Genomic DNA, 19156 nt, shown 5'->3' on the forward strand with positions numbered 1-19156 from the left:
TAGTTAATTTAAATATAAGATTGAGTTTTTATCATTTTACTTAAAATAATAATTTTACATATTATAATCGAATTTTAGTTATGATTCTTATTACCTTCTTTACATATTGCGTTCCGCTTTGGCTCCAACATAAATATCCAAAGAAAGTTTAATATTAAATTATCAAAACTAGGCTGCATGTAACATTTGTTTTTCCCAAGAAGAATCATTTATTATATCTATGTATATGTTAATTTGGCGACGACATCATGACAGACGTCATTGTCAAAAATAAGGTATCGTGATTATTTTGTCAATAAATACATATTTGCTAAATATTTATATATTTCGTCCAAAATGCTTAAACCAAAAGCATTAACCCAAGTATTGAGTCAGGCAAACACGGGAGGCGTCGAAAATACTTTGTAAATAGTATAATTTTAATTATATGTATGGTATGAATTCTATTCTATTCTAACATTTGCCTGTAACTAAACTTTCAGATTATTAAATCATCAAGGTGCACTATTAGCATACTCTGGATACAATGATAAAGATGCAAGAGTTACCGCTGCTATTGCAAGTAATGTTTGGTCAGCATATGAAAAACATGGTAGAAATGTCTTCAAAGAAGACAAGTTACATTTAATTTTAGTTGATTGCCTAAACGGTAAAATAGCAGTTACTCAGGTTGCTAATCTGCTCTTATGTCTGTATGCTAAAGAATCTGTAGGTTTTGGAATTTTAAAAGAAAAAATAAATGCAATTGCTCAGTATTTGGAAGGACCTTTAAAGCAAGTTGCTAGTTCTCAATAATATAATTATAATATATATGTTTATTAATTATACTGGATAATAAACCTTTTAAACAAATTAAAATAAACCTTGTAAATTGTATTTAAAAGTATGATATTCATTAGATCTTTAAGATTTGATACATTATCATATAAAATGTTATGTATGTAAAGGACTTTTCAAATGTAATGTTATTTTTTGCAATCTTGTATTGTTACTAAGTATAGTTTTCTATTAAAGTAAAAGTTAAATCATATTTAAAGCAATTTTTTTTTCTTAATCGTCAATGTTATCTGTCTCTTAATTTTATGATTAAAGTTAGATGTGAAAAACATAGTGCTTTTAAAAAATATATAAATTATAAGGCCATATGTATTATGTATTCCAATCTGTTACTTGAATACATTACGATTTTTTTTATGTGCTACACAATATTGGATTGAAGAAGATACTCATAGAATTGCCATAAACCAAGTTATGTCAAAACTCCATGTTTCTATTTAAAAAAAAAAGATTATTGATTTTTTTATCTTTGACTCATGCAAAGGTGTTGCAACAGTTGAAGTGCATCAGTTTACAGGTAAAATAGAACTTCAAATTACTCCAATAATTTTGCCCAAACTCTTTCCTTAGCCTGAGTACTTCATCAATCATATAAGTATTAAGAATTACCCTAACGCCTGAACAAAAAAAAAATCTATAAAAAGGAAAAAATGAGTAACTACATTAGGGTTAAAAGAATTATAAGTAGTGATGGTAGTGAAGATAGAAATAGATATGCTATGGCTATAAGATTGTGAAACCAATCGAATTCCTTGCGCAAATTTTGAAACTAAACTGTTAAAGCCTGGCCATAAGAAAATTGTTTCTAAGTGTGAAGACGAAATTTTAAAATAAAAAATATTTAATTACTATTTTGGTAAATATTTTGCTAGATTTATAATTATAGTATTTTTTTTTGATTATACTATTTATTATTACATTTAAATCAATCTAATAATTATATCATAGTTTCAAAATTTAATTTATGTTAAACATATGATTTTATAAAAAATGCAAACCCTCTATCTCTATCTTAATATGTACTACATAAAATATCTTTAGTAAGTAAAGAATCTCGTCCTATCCTCTGTTTTTTAGATTTGTGTGGAGCACATAACTCTTCACGACGAAAAAACCCAATACAAAAATCGAAATAGCTTATACGTGCTGAAGCCTCTTACTCAATGCATATATTGTATACATATTGTATACATTGTATACAAGGTACATATACCTAAAATAACATTTTTTATAATTTTTGTCAGTTTGTTCCGGCTAATCTCTGGAAAGGCTGGACCGATTTTGACGGGACTTTCACTGTCAGATAACTAATATTATAAAGAGTAATAACTTAGGCTATAATAAATATATTTTTTTGTTAAAGTCAAACGTGTACAAGGTCGCGGACACAGCTAGTATAACTTAATTGAAATTAGCAGATAATGTATTTATAAATATATGTCATATGGCAAATATAATTCGGTTTATTATTGATCAAATTATTAAATTACTTTTATTATATTCTTACCTTGATCCTCAGTTCATACATTCGTTTCTATTTCTATACTTTCAAGATAATGATTGTGTAAAACGCTAATATATTTTTTAACTTTTATTTTATTTAACATTATGACAAAGTGTAAAGAAAATAATTTGAGTGCATTGTTTATGTAATTCCTCAACCGTTATTAATAGTAAAAGTTGTCATAAATATTAAATAATGTATCCCAAAAAAGTATAATTTAAAAAATGTTGATGCTCTTACTTCTACTTTTAAACACATACTGTTTGCCTTTAGTTTGATCCATACGCCTCGGACAAACAAATTTATTTGTAATGTATTTAAATGGACTTTTATCCTCAAACTATGGTTTTTAGCGACTTGGTTTTCATTTTAATAGGTGAGGTAATTTTAACTTCCCTTTCCTTATAATTTGATTATATGTTATTCATTTATCGTAGATTTTAAGAAGTGTATAAAACATTATCCACAGATTTTTTCGTGCAGAAAAGGGTAAAAAATAAAGATATTTAAAATAAACCAAATTAAACAAATATAGGATTATATTCAGAGAAACATTCAAAATCCAACATAACAAACTTTGGAATAATCTCCAATAGTTTGTGTACAAGCTGTGTACAGACTCGCCTTACATGGGGTTCTAGATAGATAATCAGTAAATCAACTAAGTCTATAATCCCATTTGTCCTAATTTATTAGGTTCGGCGGTAATCTAAACCACTATGATTCTATGCTCGTCTCAAAATACCTCAAACCTTGTTAATGAATTAGCGCAACCGACACACATTGTTAAATAAAAATGAAGCATTTTTGTAACGACGCAGAATATCAAAATAATTCGTATCACACAAACCATCTCTTACATAATGTGAATAAGTTACTTTAAGTTGTAAAAGAAAATTAAAAAGGGTATAAATTAATTGGTATCATCGCAAATCACTAAAAACGTCTTAAAATGTCTAAGGCATCTTTACGAAAACTTACTGTATTTTTCTTAATTTATTACATCATATATATACATAATTTCGACATAATCATTTATTGATAACGTAACATTTCTGGTCAAGTAAAAAAATTAAATAGTAACATACAAGTTCCGATGATGGGGCTTTTAGCCAGAATTAACAATATGGGCTAATGTTACATCTATTATGTGCATGAATATGTACATTCAAAGACAACACTGCCAACTTATTATCTATTCTGATTTGTTATGAATTCATGTCTCCTTGAATGTACACGATTTGGTGATTCGGCAACAATTTATAAACATTTTTAGATTACATTATTATATAGACTTCAAATTTGATAAAAAGCGTAACTCTACACATGATTTAAATTTCTAAGCGGTAAGTTCCGCTATTTACAAGCTTTCCTAAAACATATCACAATTTTTTCATACAAATTTGAGTTGATTAAATAATCATGTTTCTTAAATAGCTTAAAAGAAAATATGATGTATTAGGAAATTATGAAATATTACAGCAAATAAAACTTAATAATATTATGTTGATAAAATGAATTATTATCATTACATACATATTACTAAATATATAATGACTTTTGGAAGAAAATGAAGATTAAAAAATAATTCAAGTACAGACTATTAAAAGAAGCTACAGATAGATTATAATAAGATTGATAGTCTAATTAATTAAATTTAGTCACTGTGACAGATTGAAAAGTGTAGCAAATGTGTCCTTAGGTGTTAATTTCTAAAATACAGTGAAATAAAACATTATTCCATTTTCATTTGTTAAGATTCCCATACAAAGCTTAACACCGACACATTAAAATTTTATATCAAATTCTATTGAATCACGTCACGTAATCTAATAGTCTAAGTAATAATATTTTATATTTATTAAAAATGTTAAACTTTGCCGAACACCAATTGGTAAAAGTAGCGGCATTTGCAATGAAACAGTTGGCACAGCCAGCAGGCAGCTTAGTATAAGTTATATAAGTTAGACCAACCAGTTGCATACTAAATTTAAATAAAAATGTAATAATCAGGACTAACTAAATATTGAGAATTCTATCAAACACTTTCAACACTGGTTATGCTCAGAAATTATAATAAATTATGAAATATAACACACTCCCATTTTCGTCTACAAGCAATCTTTTTATTTTCATATATAGGTCATTGTGAATACCATCGTTGAAAATGCTTTGCATAATGCAATGAACGAGAATAAAATAAATATAATAACTAGTACTAAACTTTAATAGTTTTGCTAGCAGGACTATTGCGTGACCATATTATTATTACTATAAAATGGTTTCAACCATGTAATATGTAGAAAGCTGTAAAAGAAGTCAATTATTGGTGTTACGATGTAGATAGGTATATAAGGCTATTCACTTCAATATCCACCCAATAGTAAAATACACTTTTATATACTTTTTGCCCATATGATAAATACATTATTTCTTCTATTTTTAATAAATATAATATTAGCTCTGTCAATTGTAACCCCGCCTCTTGTATTATATTAAATAATGTATAAATTATATTTTTCGTAAACAAAACGGCACTTCCGTATAAAAATATAATATATGTTTACAATTCCCACTGGACTGAGATTTATGCATTTGAGCTAATATTTTAACTATTGCATATTCAAATTATAAACGGAAATAATACTTTGCACAATATATTCAAATTTCTTAAATAACGTGCATAGAAATTCCGTGTAAGAGGTGTTTATAAAAATGATACTTTTAATAAACAAACTATGAAAAGGCATGATTTAAAAATATGCGTTTGTCTTCAAGTCCAGTGTATAAAGGCAACAAATAAGTCCAGAGCTCGTACCGCGGCAAGTAACAAATCGTAGAGCGTAATACTATAAATTGTATTTTACTGGGTGCGCGTGTGTGGCTGGCGGGAGTAAGGCTCAGTTGTATATCTTGATGGCCTTTTCGAGGTAGTTGACGCGCGAGCGCTTCGGTGTCTTGTTGATATGCTCGAGGCCGAGCCACGGCCGCCCCGTTGCGTCTGGAAGGGATAGATCTTTATTAAATTTTAGCGCTAGTTCCAATATTGACAAAATGACTGCGAAATTCCAGAATTTTATTAATAGGCTATTTGACAATGCGAAAAATAAATTGTGAATTATTGTAATCAGTGTAGATTATGAGTTTAAAAATGGTTATTTACAAACGAAACTAGAAAATAATACTTAATTTATTCAAAAATCAATAAATAAAAAAAACATTTTTTCAAACGTTTGTCACGTGACACGAAACGCTCCTGATTGGCCGGGCTTATGATGAAGTCACTTTTTTGTAAGCTTTGCTTTTCTACTATATGTACCACAGATTAAAATACAGCAAAGTGACGTCACTGACCCCATTGCAGCGCCATATTGTCCAAGTAGCGTTTTCGCGCGTTACTTAAATATGGAATTTTTAATATGATATTTTTCGGCAAATATGTACTACATTTAAAAAAATCAACTTTTACTGGGTTCCTTAACCTCTACTAAATAATATAAAATGGATTTTAAAAACCAGTCAAATAGCCTATTGTTACATATTTTTAAAATTTTTAAGTTATTATTATTGACAGCCATAACATGGTTCTTTTTATTAAATACTCACTAGCATTGCTGTTTGGTCTGAAGTCGTATATGTTAATTGTCGCTGCTTCACTTATATAGTTCGGTCTGCCATTTGTTACTATAGCGAAATTGTACTGAAAAACAATTAAAACATATTTTAATGATACTTAATGTTCTTGAAAAAAAAAGTACTTTTTTACTTACATTTTTTCAAACAAATCTCGTTGAGAATATTAATTAGTGACAGATAACAAGCATATGTTTGTGACGTATCATTAAATGTTATTATTATTGGCAGTAGAAAATTGAGTAAGGGAATAAATAGTAAACATCTGCTAGCACTACAATGAATCTCTTGCATTATAATTAATTCATTAGAATGTAGATGTATGATGCAAAAATCATTACCTTTTCCCATTCTTTATCGGGTATGTCGAGCTTACTCTGGAGACGATCTTTAAGCGCTTGGAAAGGCTCGTGGTGCTTAACGCGTGTGTAGAATGGGATACCGAAAGTCGCGTACACCTGCTTATGGAAGTGCGCGCAAGGCACTAATATCTCATCCTCCTGAGAAACAAAAATTTCATTGAAACAGACAATTATGGAACTGACTTTATAACCAGGGTTGCCAATGTGTGGGGAATTCCCCAAATTGAGGGGAATCGTCAGTCGATTGGGGATTAGTGTGGGGATTGTCACATGTGGGGAAAATGAGGGGAATTTATACTTATGCGTTTTATACCAAAACGATCAGTAATTGATTGTTTATCCGTGTTTTAGTTAGTACAAAAATTGAATTGTAGTCGATTATTAGTAAGCATAGTACACAATATACAGACATTAATAAAGATTATAGTCTGATTGTGAAAAAAAAAAGGTCGTCAGTCACCATGACTACACTCATTTAACGAAATTAACCTCGAAAATTGGATTTTATTGCTAGGGAATGAAGAACAAACATACAAAACCATTTTTTTTTTACTTTATTTCTGTGTGGAGAATTGGGACATTTCTTTTCCCCAATTTGGGGAATTTCGCTAAGATTTTTGGGAAATTAGGTGAATAGGCATCGGCAACCCTGTTTATAACTTAGATAATAATGATATTAAATAATATGAATCAGAGAGTAGTCATTAGAAAATAATAAATATTTTTTGATGAAGACATCGCATACCTGTAGATTGACCTCATCCCGAGGAATTTCTTCTATTCTGTACAGTCTGGGCGGTGATATGGTCACCTGATCCAAAGTCAGCTCTGGGTCTGGACCAGGTAATACTTTATGACAAGAAACTTCAACAATTCGTAACCTGGAAATTTGAAAATAAACACTTTAAATGAAAATGTGACAACATAAATAACATGTTGGGTATCCAAATAACTGAAAATTTAGTAAATTTATTACTGATTAACTTTTTATAAGTATTGTATGATTTGTTAAAAGATTTATATATTTATATTGAGAGTTAATCTAAATAAAGTTTTTATATATTCAATAGTAGCGTTAGCTATTTTCTAGTATTAAAATAAATTGTTATGAAAATATTAAATAATGGTTTACCTTCCAGAACCCTCTGGAGACATTTCTACAACTTTAGCTGCCTCTTCTAAAATGTCTGCTACTTTTCCACCTTTGTTAGGATATAAAATTAATTCTTTATCTTCTTTGTAGTTTGGACCAACCTGAAATTTTGTAAAAAAAATATTTATATAATATTAAAATTAAACCCGCAAATTTGTAATAATCATAATCCTAGTAAAATTAAAAATCACTTTATCTAAGATAACAATATTATAGTATCATAATAAATTTTGAATTGAGTAATTTACAAGTTTTTCACGATAAAGAGAAATAATAACTTACCCATAAACATTTAAACTGTTTCTTGTTGTCTAATTCATTAACTTTAATAGATAAAATCTGATAAAATAATTTCTTAGGGCACTTTGGTTTACAGTACACTAGCAAATCCTTAAGTATTCCATCATAAGAGTATCTGAGAGGCAGTCCTGGAGTATCTTTGTAACTGCAACGAGTAAAAAAAGTATGATTTCCATACTGGTGATGTTCGCATTTATTAAACAAAACAATTTAAATTTTTTCTTACTTTTGACATTTAAAGAACTGTATTAAGAATGGATCCACATTAAGACGTTGTCCAACCGCTCGCGCCATTTGGTCGTAACGCATTTGCATTGACAATTCCATTGTGAATCTGTAAATATTGCAAAACACGTTAAACTTTTACCGAGGCGGAGTTTCATAGTTTTTATATACATATATAGGTTTCATAATCGTACAATGCGCTTAATTAGTGACGGGCAGCGCAAAAAAAATTGGATAAGGGAGTGCCAAAAGATGAATAACTAAATAATCAAAAGAACATCAAAAATAACCAAAAAGAACAAATGCACAAAATGTGGCGCTCTAGAATGTTAAATTATCTGAGTTTATAATTAAATGGGCTGGTTTCAGAGCATGATCAACTTTTCTGCCAGTCCTTAAGAGCTGAAAATCATAATATCGAAATTTAATTTAAAAGCCAAAGAGTATGTATGGCGCGGACTGACCCGGGATCGTTGGGAACAGACTTGTCGACGAACTGGACCTCGACCTTGTAGAAGATGTATTTGAAGTAGTCCTGGCACGTGGGCAGCTCCAGCTCTTCGTGCCGATTGTCGGCGCGTTCGAACACAATGATGTCGCCGTCCATCAGCTCGTCCAATACCTGGCCGCGTGCACACGACTCAACCCGAGCGACGGCCGCGAGGTGCGTGCGACCACCGCGCGGGCACGCACGTGACCACGAGCTGCGAGTGACCACTGCTCGGGCACGCGCGTGACCACGAGGTGCGTGCGACCACAACTCGGGCACGCACATGACCGCGCCGAGAGGGCGCGGTCATGTGCTTAGTATTAAGATACCAGAAAAGTATAAACAAGGAAACTGAAAATATTGCTATCCCTAACAGTAGAGTTATTTTAATAATTATGCTCTTGTAATATTATCAAACTAGGACGTTATAAACTATGGTTTGCTTTAATTACTAGTAACTTGTTCATAACTATTCTGATAAATATTTATTTCAATTATTATGGTGTAAACCTAATTCTATTGCATATAATAAAATGAAAAAACCTGTAATATTTCATAGTTGTAAAATTCTATTCATTCTTATAAGATGAAAATTTGTAAGTTGTATCCACCATACCATAATAGTTGAAATATATTTTTTTATTTAAACAAAAAGTTGAAAAAAAGTTTTCAAATATTTACCATACCTTAGGCATCAAATTTGGCATGCTAAAATAGATTAATTCTAACAACGATTAATATCAGCTAATACGAAATGTTGCCATTTTAAATTAAAAATATCAATGAAATTATAACCTTTAATTTGTATGGCGATTGACTACTCAAGATATTGATTTCGATAGTTTAAGATCAAATTTTATAACAAATACAGCAAATATCAGCTATGGCTATTATATCACTATTTTAGTGAAATAACTAATGTAAACTATACGCAACTGATTTAAATATATGTATAATTTACCTAATACTATTAATTTTATAGTTATAGCAAGATTGTGAACAAATCATTATATATATAAAAAATAAATGTCACGTAATGAATAAGTCCTTAAAACTAGTAAAGTTTGACAGAGTAAAACTGATAAATAATACCTTTTCGAGTGGATCATTGTAATTGTTAATCTTCTCTACAAAGTCTGGTTTGATTTCTTCATAGAGAACGAGAGGCGTGTCCGGTGGGAAGCCTATCACAAAAAAATAGTTCATAAAAATACACTAAAAATCATCAAATTATTACATTTCGAAAGATGATGATGACGCTATTTGCGTCACAAGCTTGTAGTCATAGGGGATTGTTGTTTTACGATATTTATACTATTTTCGTTAAATCACGACACAACAAATGTGGGTTTTACTTACACTAGTTAACAAATATTACTTGTTATTTATTTACCAGCACGTTTATTGAGAATTGGTATGAGGTCCGCCGGCTTGCTCGCTATGGCCAGGTAGTGGTGGCCGCAGTAATGTATACGCTTTTGTTTAGGATCGTAGAACTTGAAGAAGAGGACTACGTCGTTCTCCTTATCGAAGGACGGGAGTGCACTGAAGCCAGAGTCAGGGGGTAACATTTCCAAGAAAATGTTCCATGGATTCATATTTTCTGATATATCTGCTATTGACTTGTTTTGATCATTGACCAGGTCAAGACATGTTGGTCTACAAGTCTGAAAGTTAATTCACATTAAAAATATTAATTGAATGTTATATCAAACAAACACATAATCCTCAGTTCCATTCTGAGAAAAGTTACTTTTTTATTCACACATTAAATATAATTATTAATTATTGAAATTTACCTGATTTGAACGAGCACTAAACGGCCAGGGACGTAAATGTTTCTGTGGATAGCGGAAGTTCTCGGCTAACGTCTCCATAAGCTCGGCCACGGTGGCCTGTTTCCGTACTCGGAACACTCGATAATGCGCACGTTCGGGGTCGTACAAGTCGTTGCCCTGGTGGCCGTCGAACGCTTCTTCGAGTACAACGTTCACATTCATGTAGAGATGTGCCTCGTTTCGCTCCTTACGGCGTATCTACAACAACAACAGCCTGTAAATTCCCACTGCTGGGCTAAATGCCTCCTCTCCTTTTGAGGGGAAGGTTTTTGGAACATATTCCACCACGCTGTTCCAATGCGGGTTGGTGGAATACACATGTGGCAGAATTTCTATGAAATTTGTCACATGCAGGTTTCCTCACGATGTTTTCCTTCATCGCTGAGCACGAGATGAATTATAAAGACAAATTAAGCACATGAATCAGCGGTGCTTGCCTGGGTTTGAACCCGCAATCATCGGTTAAGATGCACGCGTTCTAACCACTGGGCCATCTCGACTTTATCTGACTGTATCTAAGGAGTACAAAATATGTTTACGTTAGTATTGTCTGAGAAAACATTTTTATTTCTTATACTTTGTATTTGATTACATACAGTTTCAATTCTTTTTTCCTCTGCAAGTCGTTCGCTGAGCTCTGTCGGTATATCAGCTTGGGTTACTTCCTGGAGAACGGTTTTTAACTGAGAATCCCTGAAAAAATAAATTCACATTATAATTAGATCTTTCATACTGGACTTTTCAAGGGTTTTCAATTTTTATTTTGGTTTCTCACAATTTAAGGGGAAATCATTCTAATGAAGTCAAAAAGACTAATACTACTAAATAATACATTTTGAGGACAGATTTTTTCAAAATCAAAATAAAGTTTATTCAAGTAAGTTTTTATAAGCACTTTTGAATCGTCATTTTACAATTAAGTGAAGCTACCACCGGTTCGGAAAGTAGATTCTACCGAGAATAACCGGCAAGAAACTCAGAAGTTACTCTTTTTTAACATTTAAAAAATAGAACGTCATGTTAATTAAATACAATTATTTAAATTAATGTATCCTGCTTGGAAGTCAACAGGTATTTTGATGCTAATATTGCATAAAGATAGCATTATTTAAAACTCGCCTAATATAAACCAGCATGTAAGCATTGGTGCAGTGGCGGACAGTGAGCGCCATGTCCTCGTCGTGGCCGCCGTAGTTGTACTCGATGGCCTCCTGCTTCGTGCAGCGCGACACTACGTCGTCGTCGAATTTGCACCACTGTAATAACACAATTATTATTTGTATATATATGTATTATTATTTGTATATGTTCTATATATGCTTCAAATATTCTGCTCGAAACGAAAAACTCGAAAATATCGATGATCAAAATGAACTTCGCTTAATAAAAAAAGGTAAATTTCGTTATGCGTCAGTTATATTAGGAACATTCTCGTCAACGAAGCTTTGGATCAATACAGTGTAAACAACTTTAATTAAATTTTAGTTTTTATAATGTTAAAAAAAAACTTTTACTGTGATATATAATTAAATATCCCACCAAAAACACTAAATGTAAAAAAAATGCCAACACTCTCGCTGCAGTCTTCCATCGTATAAAGTTTTGAGATCTCATAGAAGCCAAGTCCTATTCAAATTATTATGTAGTTATAAATCAACATTTAGTAATTGTATCAATAGTTTTCTTTATATTATAATTATAGTGACTTGGCAATGAGCACAAATTAAAAGCTGCTTGCTGCCTGGAATTATGTGCAAATGTTGAGACCTGTGATCGGATTATTTGTTGATGATGAGAACCTTATATTTTTGATGATGATGAGTGACAAAATGGTGTAACTTTGATCGATCGTAAATCCTAAACTATTAATACAATTGGCATGTAATTTCGAACTTAAGCTTGTTCTAATGACTCTTAGTCACCGAAAACCCAAACTCCTAGCTTTGTCCACTTCAAAGATATAGGGGGGGGGCGAAACAGCCGCGAATCGCTTCGAGAAAAGATGATACGGCCGTGCCCGTTTCGCTCGAGACTTGGTTGGTGCACTGCCGTGCCCCCAGATAAATACATTTTTTTTATTAATCCTAATAGAACCATAGTCATTGTTTTACAAAATATCTCGCAAAGATATTTCGTAAAATCCTCTTATCATGTGTAATGTAAAGTAGCATTGGACGTGCTGGCTCTACCTTCCCGTCGCCCTTGGGGTTGATGAACACGACGTAGTGGCCGCCGTGGTTGTCGCCCGAGTGCACGAGCACGGCGTGCAGCGTGTAGTCGGCCGGCGTCTCCGGCTTCTCCTGCAGGTAGGCGTCCAGGTTGATGTGCTCGTAGAACTCGAACCTAGAGGACAATCATACTATATTTATATCACATCTTTTTTATATATGCCTCTTTTTATCGCTGTTAAAAGTTTTCAAATTGTGATTATTTGAGTAAGCAGACATTACACAACAACAATAGCGTGTAAATTCCGTTAAATTCCACTGCTGGGCTAAGGGCCTCCTCTCCCTTTGAGAAGAAGGTTTGGAACATATTCCACCACGCTGTTCCAATGCGGGTTGGTGGAATGCACATGTGGCAGAATTTCTATGAAATTTGTCACATGCAGATTTCCTCACGATGTTTTCCCTCACCACTGAGCACGAGATGAATTATAAAGACAAATTAAGCACTTGAATCAGCGGTGCTTGCCTGGGTTTGAACCCGCAATCATCGGTTAAGATGCACGCGTTCTAACCACTGGGCCATCTCGACTCTTAAGCGGACATTATTTATCTATAATGTTTTTCGGGTCGATCTTGAATTTGTTTTAATAAGATTTTACTGGAGTGTTATGAATTAGCACATCAGTTTGATCCTTCATTGAATATTGCTTAGGGTTAGGATGGCAATTACGCCTTTAATTGACCTTGCGTGCATTCCGAATTCAACTTGCAATGAAAATCTATAAAATTTTAAAATCCATTATACCCAATCCAAACATTATGTGAAATGGACTAAAAAATTTTCAAACATACCTATCATTAAATTTGACGGAGCTGTCAGTGATGGGGTCGTACTGGAAGCGCATGAGGTGCAGATGCAGCACGGGCGGGAACGACGCGAATATGACTCCCTTCTCAGCCTCCTGCAGGCCATGCTCGCCAGCGTCGTACTTGTTCTCGCCGTCCAGCGTCTCCGTGCTTATGTAGTCTTTGAACGATTCGTCGACTGGGGAGGTACAAAAACAAATGTATGAAATTACAATACAAGTACTGTTTAAAGAATCCAGAGTTGGTGAAACAAAAGCACACCCTTTATTTAGTGTTGCCAGTTTCGTTCAAGAAGAATAAATACAGTTATTTATATTTTTATTATTTGCTTTACTACATAGCATATGTATTTGTTTTAAATCATAAAATATATTCACAGTTGCTATTTTTGCTGACTTTTTATAGCTATTTAAGTTAAATATATATAATTATAATTTAAATACTGAATTTTCATACTCACTGTTCTTCTTTCCCTTGATATTAAGTTGTATATCATAGAACGTTTCAACTCTCGTACTCGACACATTCACATTTTTGCACTTGATGTATGAAGTCATTTTACCTTCAAACAGACGTGGAACGGTGCCTTCAACGCACGTACCTTTCATCTTACTCTCAAGTTTATCTAAAAGTACCTGTAAAACAACAATATGACCATTATTGCATCATACATGTTTATTGTCAAATACTCAAACTCTATATATCTGAAAATTTACCCTCAAAAATTCTTGGACATCATGTTGCATAAAGGAATCTAGTGTTTCCCATCCAAAACTCTTTGTAAGTTTCTTTGTGCCAACAGGTTTATCAGAGAACTGTAGCTCGTAGAATACTCTCTGCAGAGCCAGTGCAACTGATCTGAATGATACAAAAAAATAGGTGTTTACTACACTATGTTACAGAAAAAAAAAGTCCATGCAGCAAATTCTATTAAGGTAAGTAATAGCCGTATATATACTTTTATATTTAAACAAAATTGATTAAAATTAATATTTTTTATCACCAGTGATTAGCCTCAACAGAGATTAGCAATAGTAAACAAATATGCTATTATCCAATTTTACATGTCATCTGTGGCATGTTATTATCTGAATTTCTTAAAAGATAAATATTTAATTTCTATTGACCAAAAAATACTAATACATAGACAGTGCAGCTTTACTAAAACTGGCAACCGTGACATAATTTTTATACAATTATTATTTAATACCTGGTGCTATCATCTGATTCTGTGGGCATTTTGTAAACAGCCTTTCTCAATTGATTCGTAAAGTACAGTGTTTGTAACAAAGAATTCATATAACAAGTTGCACCTTGGTTTTTTAAACCTGAAAAATAAAAATCAATATGAAACACCTTCCTTTTATTGTATATGACACACATTTTCTTACTCTAATACTTTATATTTGATTTTTCATAATACATGGGTCGATGCTAATTATATATAGTACTTAAATAAATATTAAACATGGATCTACTTTCAGGTGTGAGTATGACATCATCACTTTGTGGATAAATTATTAATATAAACCTTATGTTGTGTGTGAGACCACCTGGGTAGAAACCAATCAAGAATCAATTACACAGTACACTACTAATACTTTGTTAAGCTGCAATTTGCTTAGAAGCTTGAGTTGCCCAGTGTAAATAAAAACAAAAAGGGCTGTAACATCTTAGTTGAATCATTTGCTATGCATTTATTAATAAAAAAATTATATGAACATTTTCACTTTGTAAATTAAATAAAAAAAGAATTATTATTACTTACCAACATAACCCGTGTGCTTCTTCGAATCCCATGAGACTCCATGTGGTGCCTCAGCAGTGACATGAACTTCTAAAGTAATTGAATCATCTTTGATGTAGCCTTTTTCAGGATCTAACACATCATTCCAAGACATAAAGTGAGAGAATCCCCAATCATTTTCCTTACTGTAAAAAAAAATATAATATATTTAACAATTGTTTAAACATTTCTAACTTTCAAAATTATATTTGTTTTCATACAGACCTATAAAACAAATGCTGAATTTTCCTATAAAACGGTTCTGTTTCTGGCTTATGAGAGATGAGTCTCAGCTCAGCCATAGCATAGCAAGACCAGCTTGATGACTCACTTTCCCCATTACATTGTAGAAAGAAGCCCAGTGACTTTTGTTGCTGACGGTCAGGAGAAGGTGCCTGACGTGGCATAACCATGATCTTCCAAGGTAGATTGCGAACATAACATGGTGGAGACAGTACAGAGTCCTTGAGGTTTCTGAAGTTAGGGACTGAAAAGCGGAAAGTAGCTTCTGATCTTGCTTCATCATCCTCCATCTCAGCGTCTAAACACGCCAACTATATAAAAAAAAGTACAATTACAAAATCATTAATCAAAAAGAAGTAGTTCACAGTAGTAGATTATTTAAATATATATGAATAAATGATAATGTTTTCATAAAATTATATTAAATGTACTATTTACTTTAGTCCTAGTCAAATTGGACATTAATACTGAGATAGATAATTATATAGAGGTTTTTATTATGCTAAATGATAAATGAATTGCACTTACAGGCATGTCAGACGATGAAGTTTCTTGATTCTTCATAACATCACTCATCTCTACACCTCCATTGGGTCCTTTCATTAAATCTTCAAGCCAAATCTTGTCTTCAATTGCATCTACAGTTTCAACTGAAACAATTTTACTCTCCATTCATTAATTGTTACAATTAAAATTATTCTTAGAGTAAGGAATCTTGTTAATCGAAAAAAATGTTAAATGTATTTTATATTTTTCCAAATAGAATGGATTACTCTTTGCATCTATTGTTTCAATGACAATAATTTTGAAATTTTTAGACAAATTGACAACTGTTGTCAGAACCACCTTTTTAAAAAACTGGCATTTTTGTGTTAATAAAATATGAAGTCTTCAATGGAAAAAAAAAGGAAAATAATTTACTACATACATAAAACAATTAATTATAGAAAGATAAAAAGATATAAATTAAAAATAATAACAACTATTCATTGAATTTTTAAATTGACAACTGAAATTAATACACTCTGAATACAGCTTCATCTACATTGATTTTATAACTTTTTGAAATAAAATAATTTGTCATACAAATAAAAAAATAAAAATCATCATGCTATACATGATTCTACTTTTCGTATATTTCTTAAGGTTTTATCTGTTATTATTTTCAGAGGATGAGTCGGTCATTTAAATACAAGCTGTTTTCTTCAAATGTCAAATCTGTTATATTTAAATAACATATTACTATCTGATTAAACACCAGTACAACAATGACTTTAGGCTGTTAAGTTACATTCATAAATAATGAGATGTATTCCCAAATAATCCTAAAAAACAACTACAAAAATACACAACTTACACTAGAAGATGCAGCAAACTTGCAATTTAACCTTATATAATATATGGCAGACAAAATATGCCTATAATTTTGATCGTTTATTTTTGTATAAATTATTTTAAACATTGATAAATAATTTATGATTACAAAAAAAAACAAGCTACTGGCTAATTTTATTTCATATTCATATTTCTTTTTAAGATATTTTAGACTATCTAAAGAATATTTTGATTAAAATATCAATAAGATCAAACCATCAGTCACCGTCCAAAAATTAAAACAAAATAAAATTTATCGAACTACATAGTTGATATTAAAAATGTCTAATTGTTCTATCAGTAGGGGCAAATTATTACGAATCAAACTAATTATTAATATAAACAAAAAAGATAGACCATAAACATGTGACTAATGATAATATTTTACTATCAAGGTTTTTATTATTATCTTCATCATACTCAAGCACTTTGAAAGCATAGATGTTCTTTTAGATACAATATAATTTTATGCATATACTTATTATTTTAATGGCTAAAAGTTAATTGTTCCTAGTTATATTACAAAAAAATAATAATTTAACAACTTCGGTAAGAAAGCTATAGGAAGAAAAGACATTATAGAGAAAAAATATTTTATAACTAAATATTTGACATAGTATTTCATATACAAATGTATATGTTTATGTTTTCAGTAGTATTAATATTTCCTGAAGCTTATTTCAGTTATGTTGTGTTGTTATGTTATCAAAAAGATTTTGATTTCTGTGAGTTTTATTTGTGAAATATATTAAGTGGTAAATACTTAATATATACACCATATATGTAGAAAAGTTTCAACAAATATCTATTATTAGTAGTTTTTAAATAATGTCAATACTGTTTATTGTGTCACAATATGATAGAATTCAGATGCAGTTGGTATCACTGTGGTCTCTTCAAATATATTTAACATTTTTATTGCTTAGTATTTATCTTATAAACATGTAAATGGGAAAACAAAGCAGTCTAATTTTAGAATTTAACAACTTGCACTTTTTGGACAAAGAAGCACTTTATGCTTTATTCAAAAATATGTGACAGCTATGTATCTTGCAGAATACTTATATAATTATTCTAATAATAATAAAAGAAATATGTAGCACAAAGAAAAAATATACATGATTAATTAAAATAGAGGTTAAGTGCTTAAATATCAAATTGAAAAATGGTGATGTACACCCAATGAAACTAAATACTTGATGTCACTATGTCACAACAAATAAGCCAATTAAGAAGAGTTTTGTCAAAGAATACAATATTACCTATCATTGAAGTGTTGTAAGGTGGAATGTTGAACAGTTGAAATTAGCTAACTGTTCGATTTTCGTAAAATGTCATCAAACGACTTACCTTCTTGTGTTTCCATCTCTTCGACTTGGTTCACATTAGGGTCGTGCTGCTGCCTGTCAGGTGCAGGCGTGTGATTCATGTTAGCCGGGCGCGCCACCGGGGACTGTCGCCCACAACTTTTTGAGATTTCCTAAATCAATTGCTTATTTTAGCAAATAATTACTTGCACTAATCATATATCCGTCTAAAGCACTTTACCTACCTTTAATGCTTGGGGATTACTCCCTTTGGGCTTACTAAATATTCGCTGAACAAATTTCAACGGACCTCTCTCATCGACTCGAATACCCTGCGCACTCGGACTTTTATTTTTCTTAGAAGATAAGATGTTAATTTTCAAAGAGTGTTTACTAGCGGCGCGGCCGATGTCTGCGAATTTCAACACAAGAGCTCGACAGCAGTGAACGCTAATAGCACATTCCTAATCTTACAATCATTGCCAGAATTACGTTATCAACGTGATATTACGGCGAAGTACAAAAACTCACTATCGTTTCCGACTTATTATATATTTTCGCAAAAATAAACAAAATGGTGGATGTCTAATTTAATTTCTGGCTTCGAATGTGTGGCCCGGTTTGATCGACGAATGCACCATTTTATCATTCTCTCACATTCACTGTAGTGATGGCCGCAATTAGTTACGATTTTTCGAAGCCGATTTATTATAGATAAACAAGATAGATTAAAACTAAATGATTGTAAAACATAAAAAAAAAAAAAATTACAAATGTGTTAACTAATATATTTAGATTAGCATAATTAAAACTTTTTTTACTTAATTTTACAGTACAGAAATATTAAAATTAACTAATTAATTACCTTTGCAATTCAGATATGTTAGAGGTGAAATTAATAATTTATCATTATTTTGGTATTTGTGTCTTTTTCGCGTGTTTCAAATTACAACGATTCTATGTTAATATAAAACATAATTTTAACATATTTTCGTTTTTATAGCTATTTATGATTTCTAAAAAAATATTTATTTTTTTAATAAAATTACTTGAATATCTCCTCTTCTTA

At 31.3% G+C, this 19156-nt stretch overlaps 2 protein-coding genes across 6 annotated transcripts; one reads left to right on the forward strand and one right to left on the reverse strand.

Moving 5' to 3' along the window:
- Window positions 1-247: 247 nt before the first annotated feature.
- On the forward strand, window positions 248-1030 carry LOC124529754 (ragulator complex protein LAMTOR2 homolog). The gene is made up of 2 exons (XM_047103659.1): window positions 248-404; window positions 483-1030. The coding sequence occupies exons 1-2, from the start codon at window positions 337-339 to the stop codon at window positions 793-795; spliced, it is 381 nt and encodes a 126-aa protein (XP_046959615.1). The 5' UTR covers window positions 248-336; the 3' UTR covers window positions 796-1030.
- A 1832-nt stretch (window positions 1031-2862) lies between these two features.
- Window positions 2863-18762, reverse strand: LOC124529849 (ubiquitin carboxyl-terminal hydrolase 7). Of its 5 annotated transcripts, XM_047103774.1 has the most exons (24): window positions 18398-18762; window positions 18333-18351; window positions 18131-18260; window positions 15935-16056; window positions 15389-15717; window positions 15146-15309; window positions 14588-14705; window positions 14094-14235; window positions 13838-14012; window positions 13363-13555; window positions 12532-12685; window positions 11462-11598; window positions 10939-11035; window positions 10304-10540; window positions 9898-10171; window positions 9597-9688; window positions 8479-8636; window positions 8016-8123; window positions 7772-7934; window positions 7469-7590; window positions 7082-7217; window positions 6316-6474; window positions 5948-6041; window positions 2863-5357 (listed from the first exon to the last, which is right to left on the reverse strand). In XM_047103774.1, the coding sequence occupies exons 3-24, from the start codon at window positions 18207-18209 to the stop codon at window positions 5242-5244; spliced, it is 3369 nt and encodes a 1122-aa protein (XP_046959730.1). In that variant the 5' UTR covers window positions 18210-18260; window positions 18333-18351; window positions 18398-18762; the 3' UTR covers window positions 2863-5241. The 5 variants fall into 5 exon arrangements, with proteins under 5 accessions (XP_046959730.1, XP_046959734.1, XP_046959732.1 ...); XM_047103778.1 differs by having other exon boundaries at window positions 8479-8621; window positions 18333-18762; XM_047103776.1 differs by having other exon boundaries at window positions 8479-8624; window positions 18333-18762.
- Window positions 18763-19156: the final 394 nt, after the last annotated feature.

This window comes from Vanessa cardui, chromosome 5 (assembly GCF_905220365.1).
Source record: "Vanessa cardui chromosome 5, ilVanCard2.1, whole genome shotgun sequence".
Lineage (NCBI taxonomy): Eukaryota > Metazoa > Arthropoda > Insecta > Lepidoptera > Nymphalidae > Vanessa > Vanessa cardui.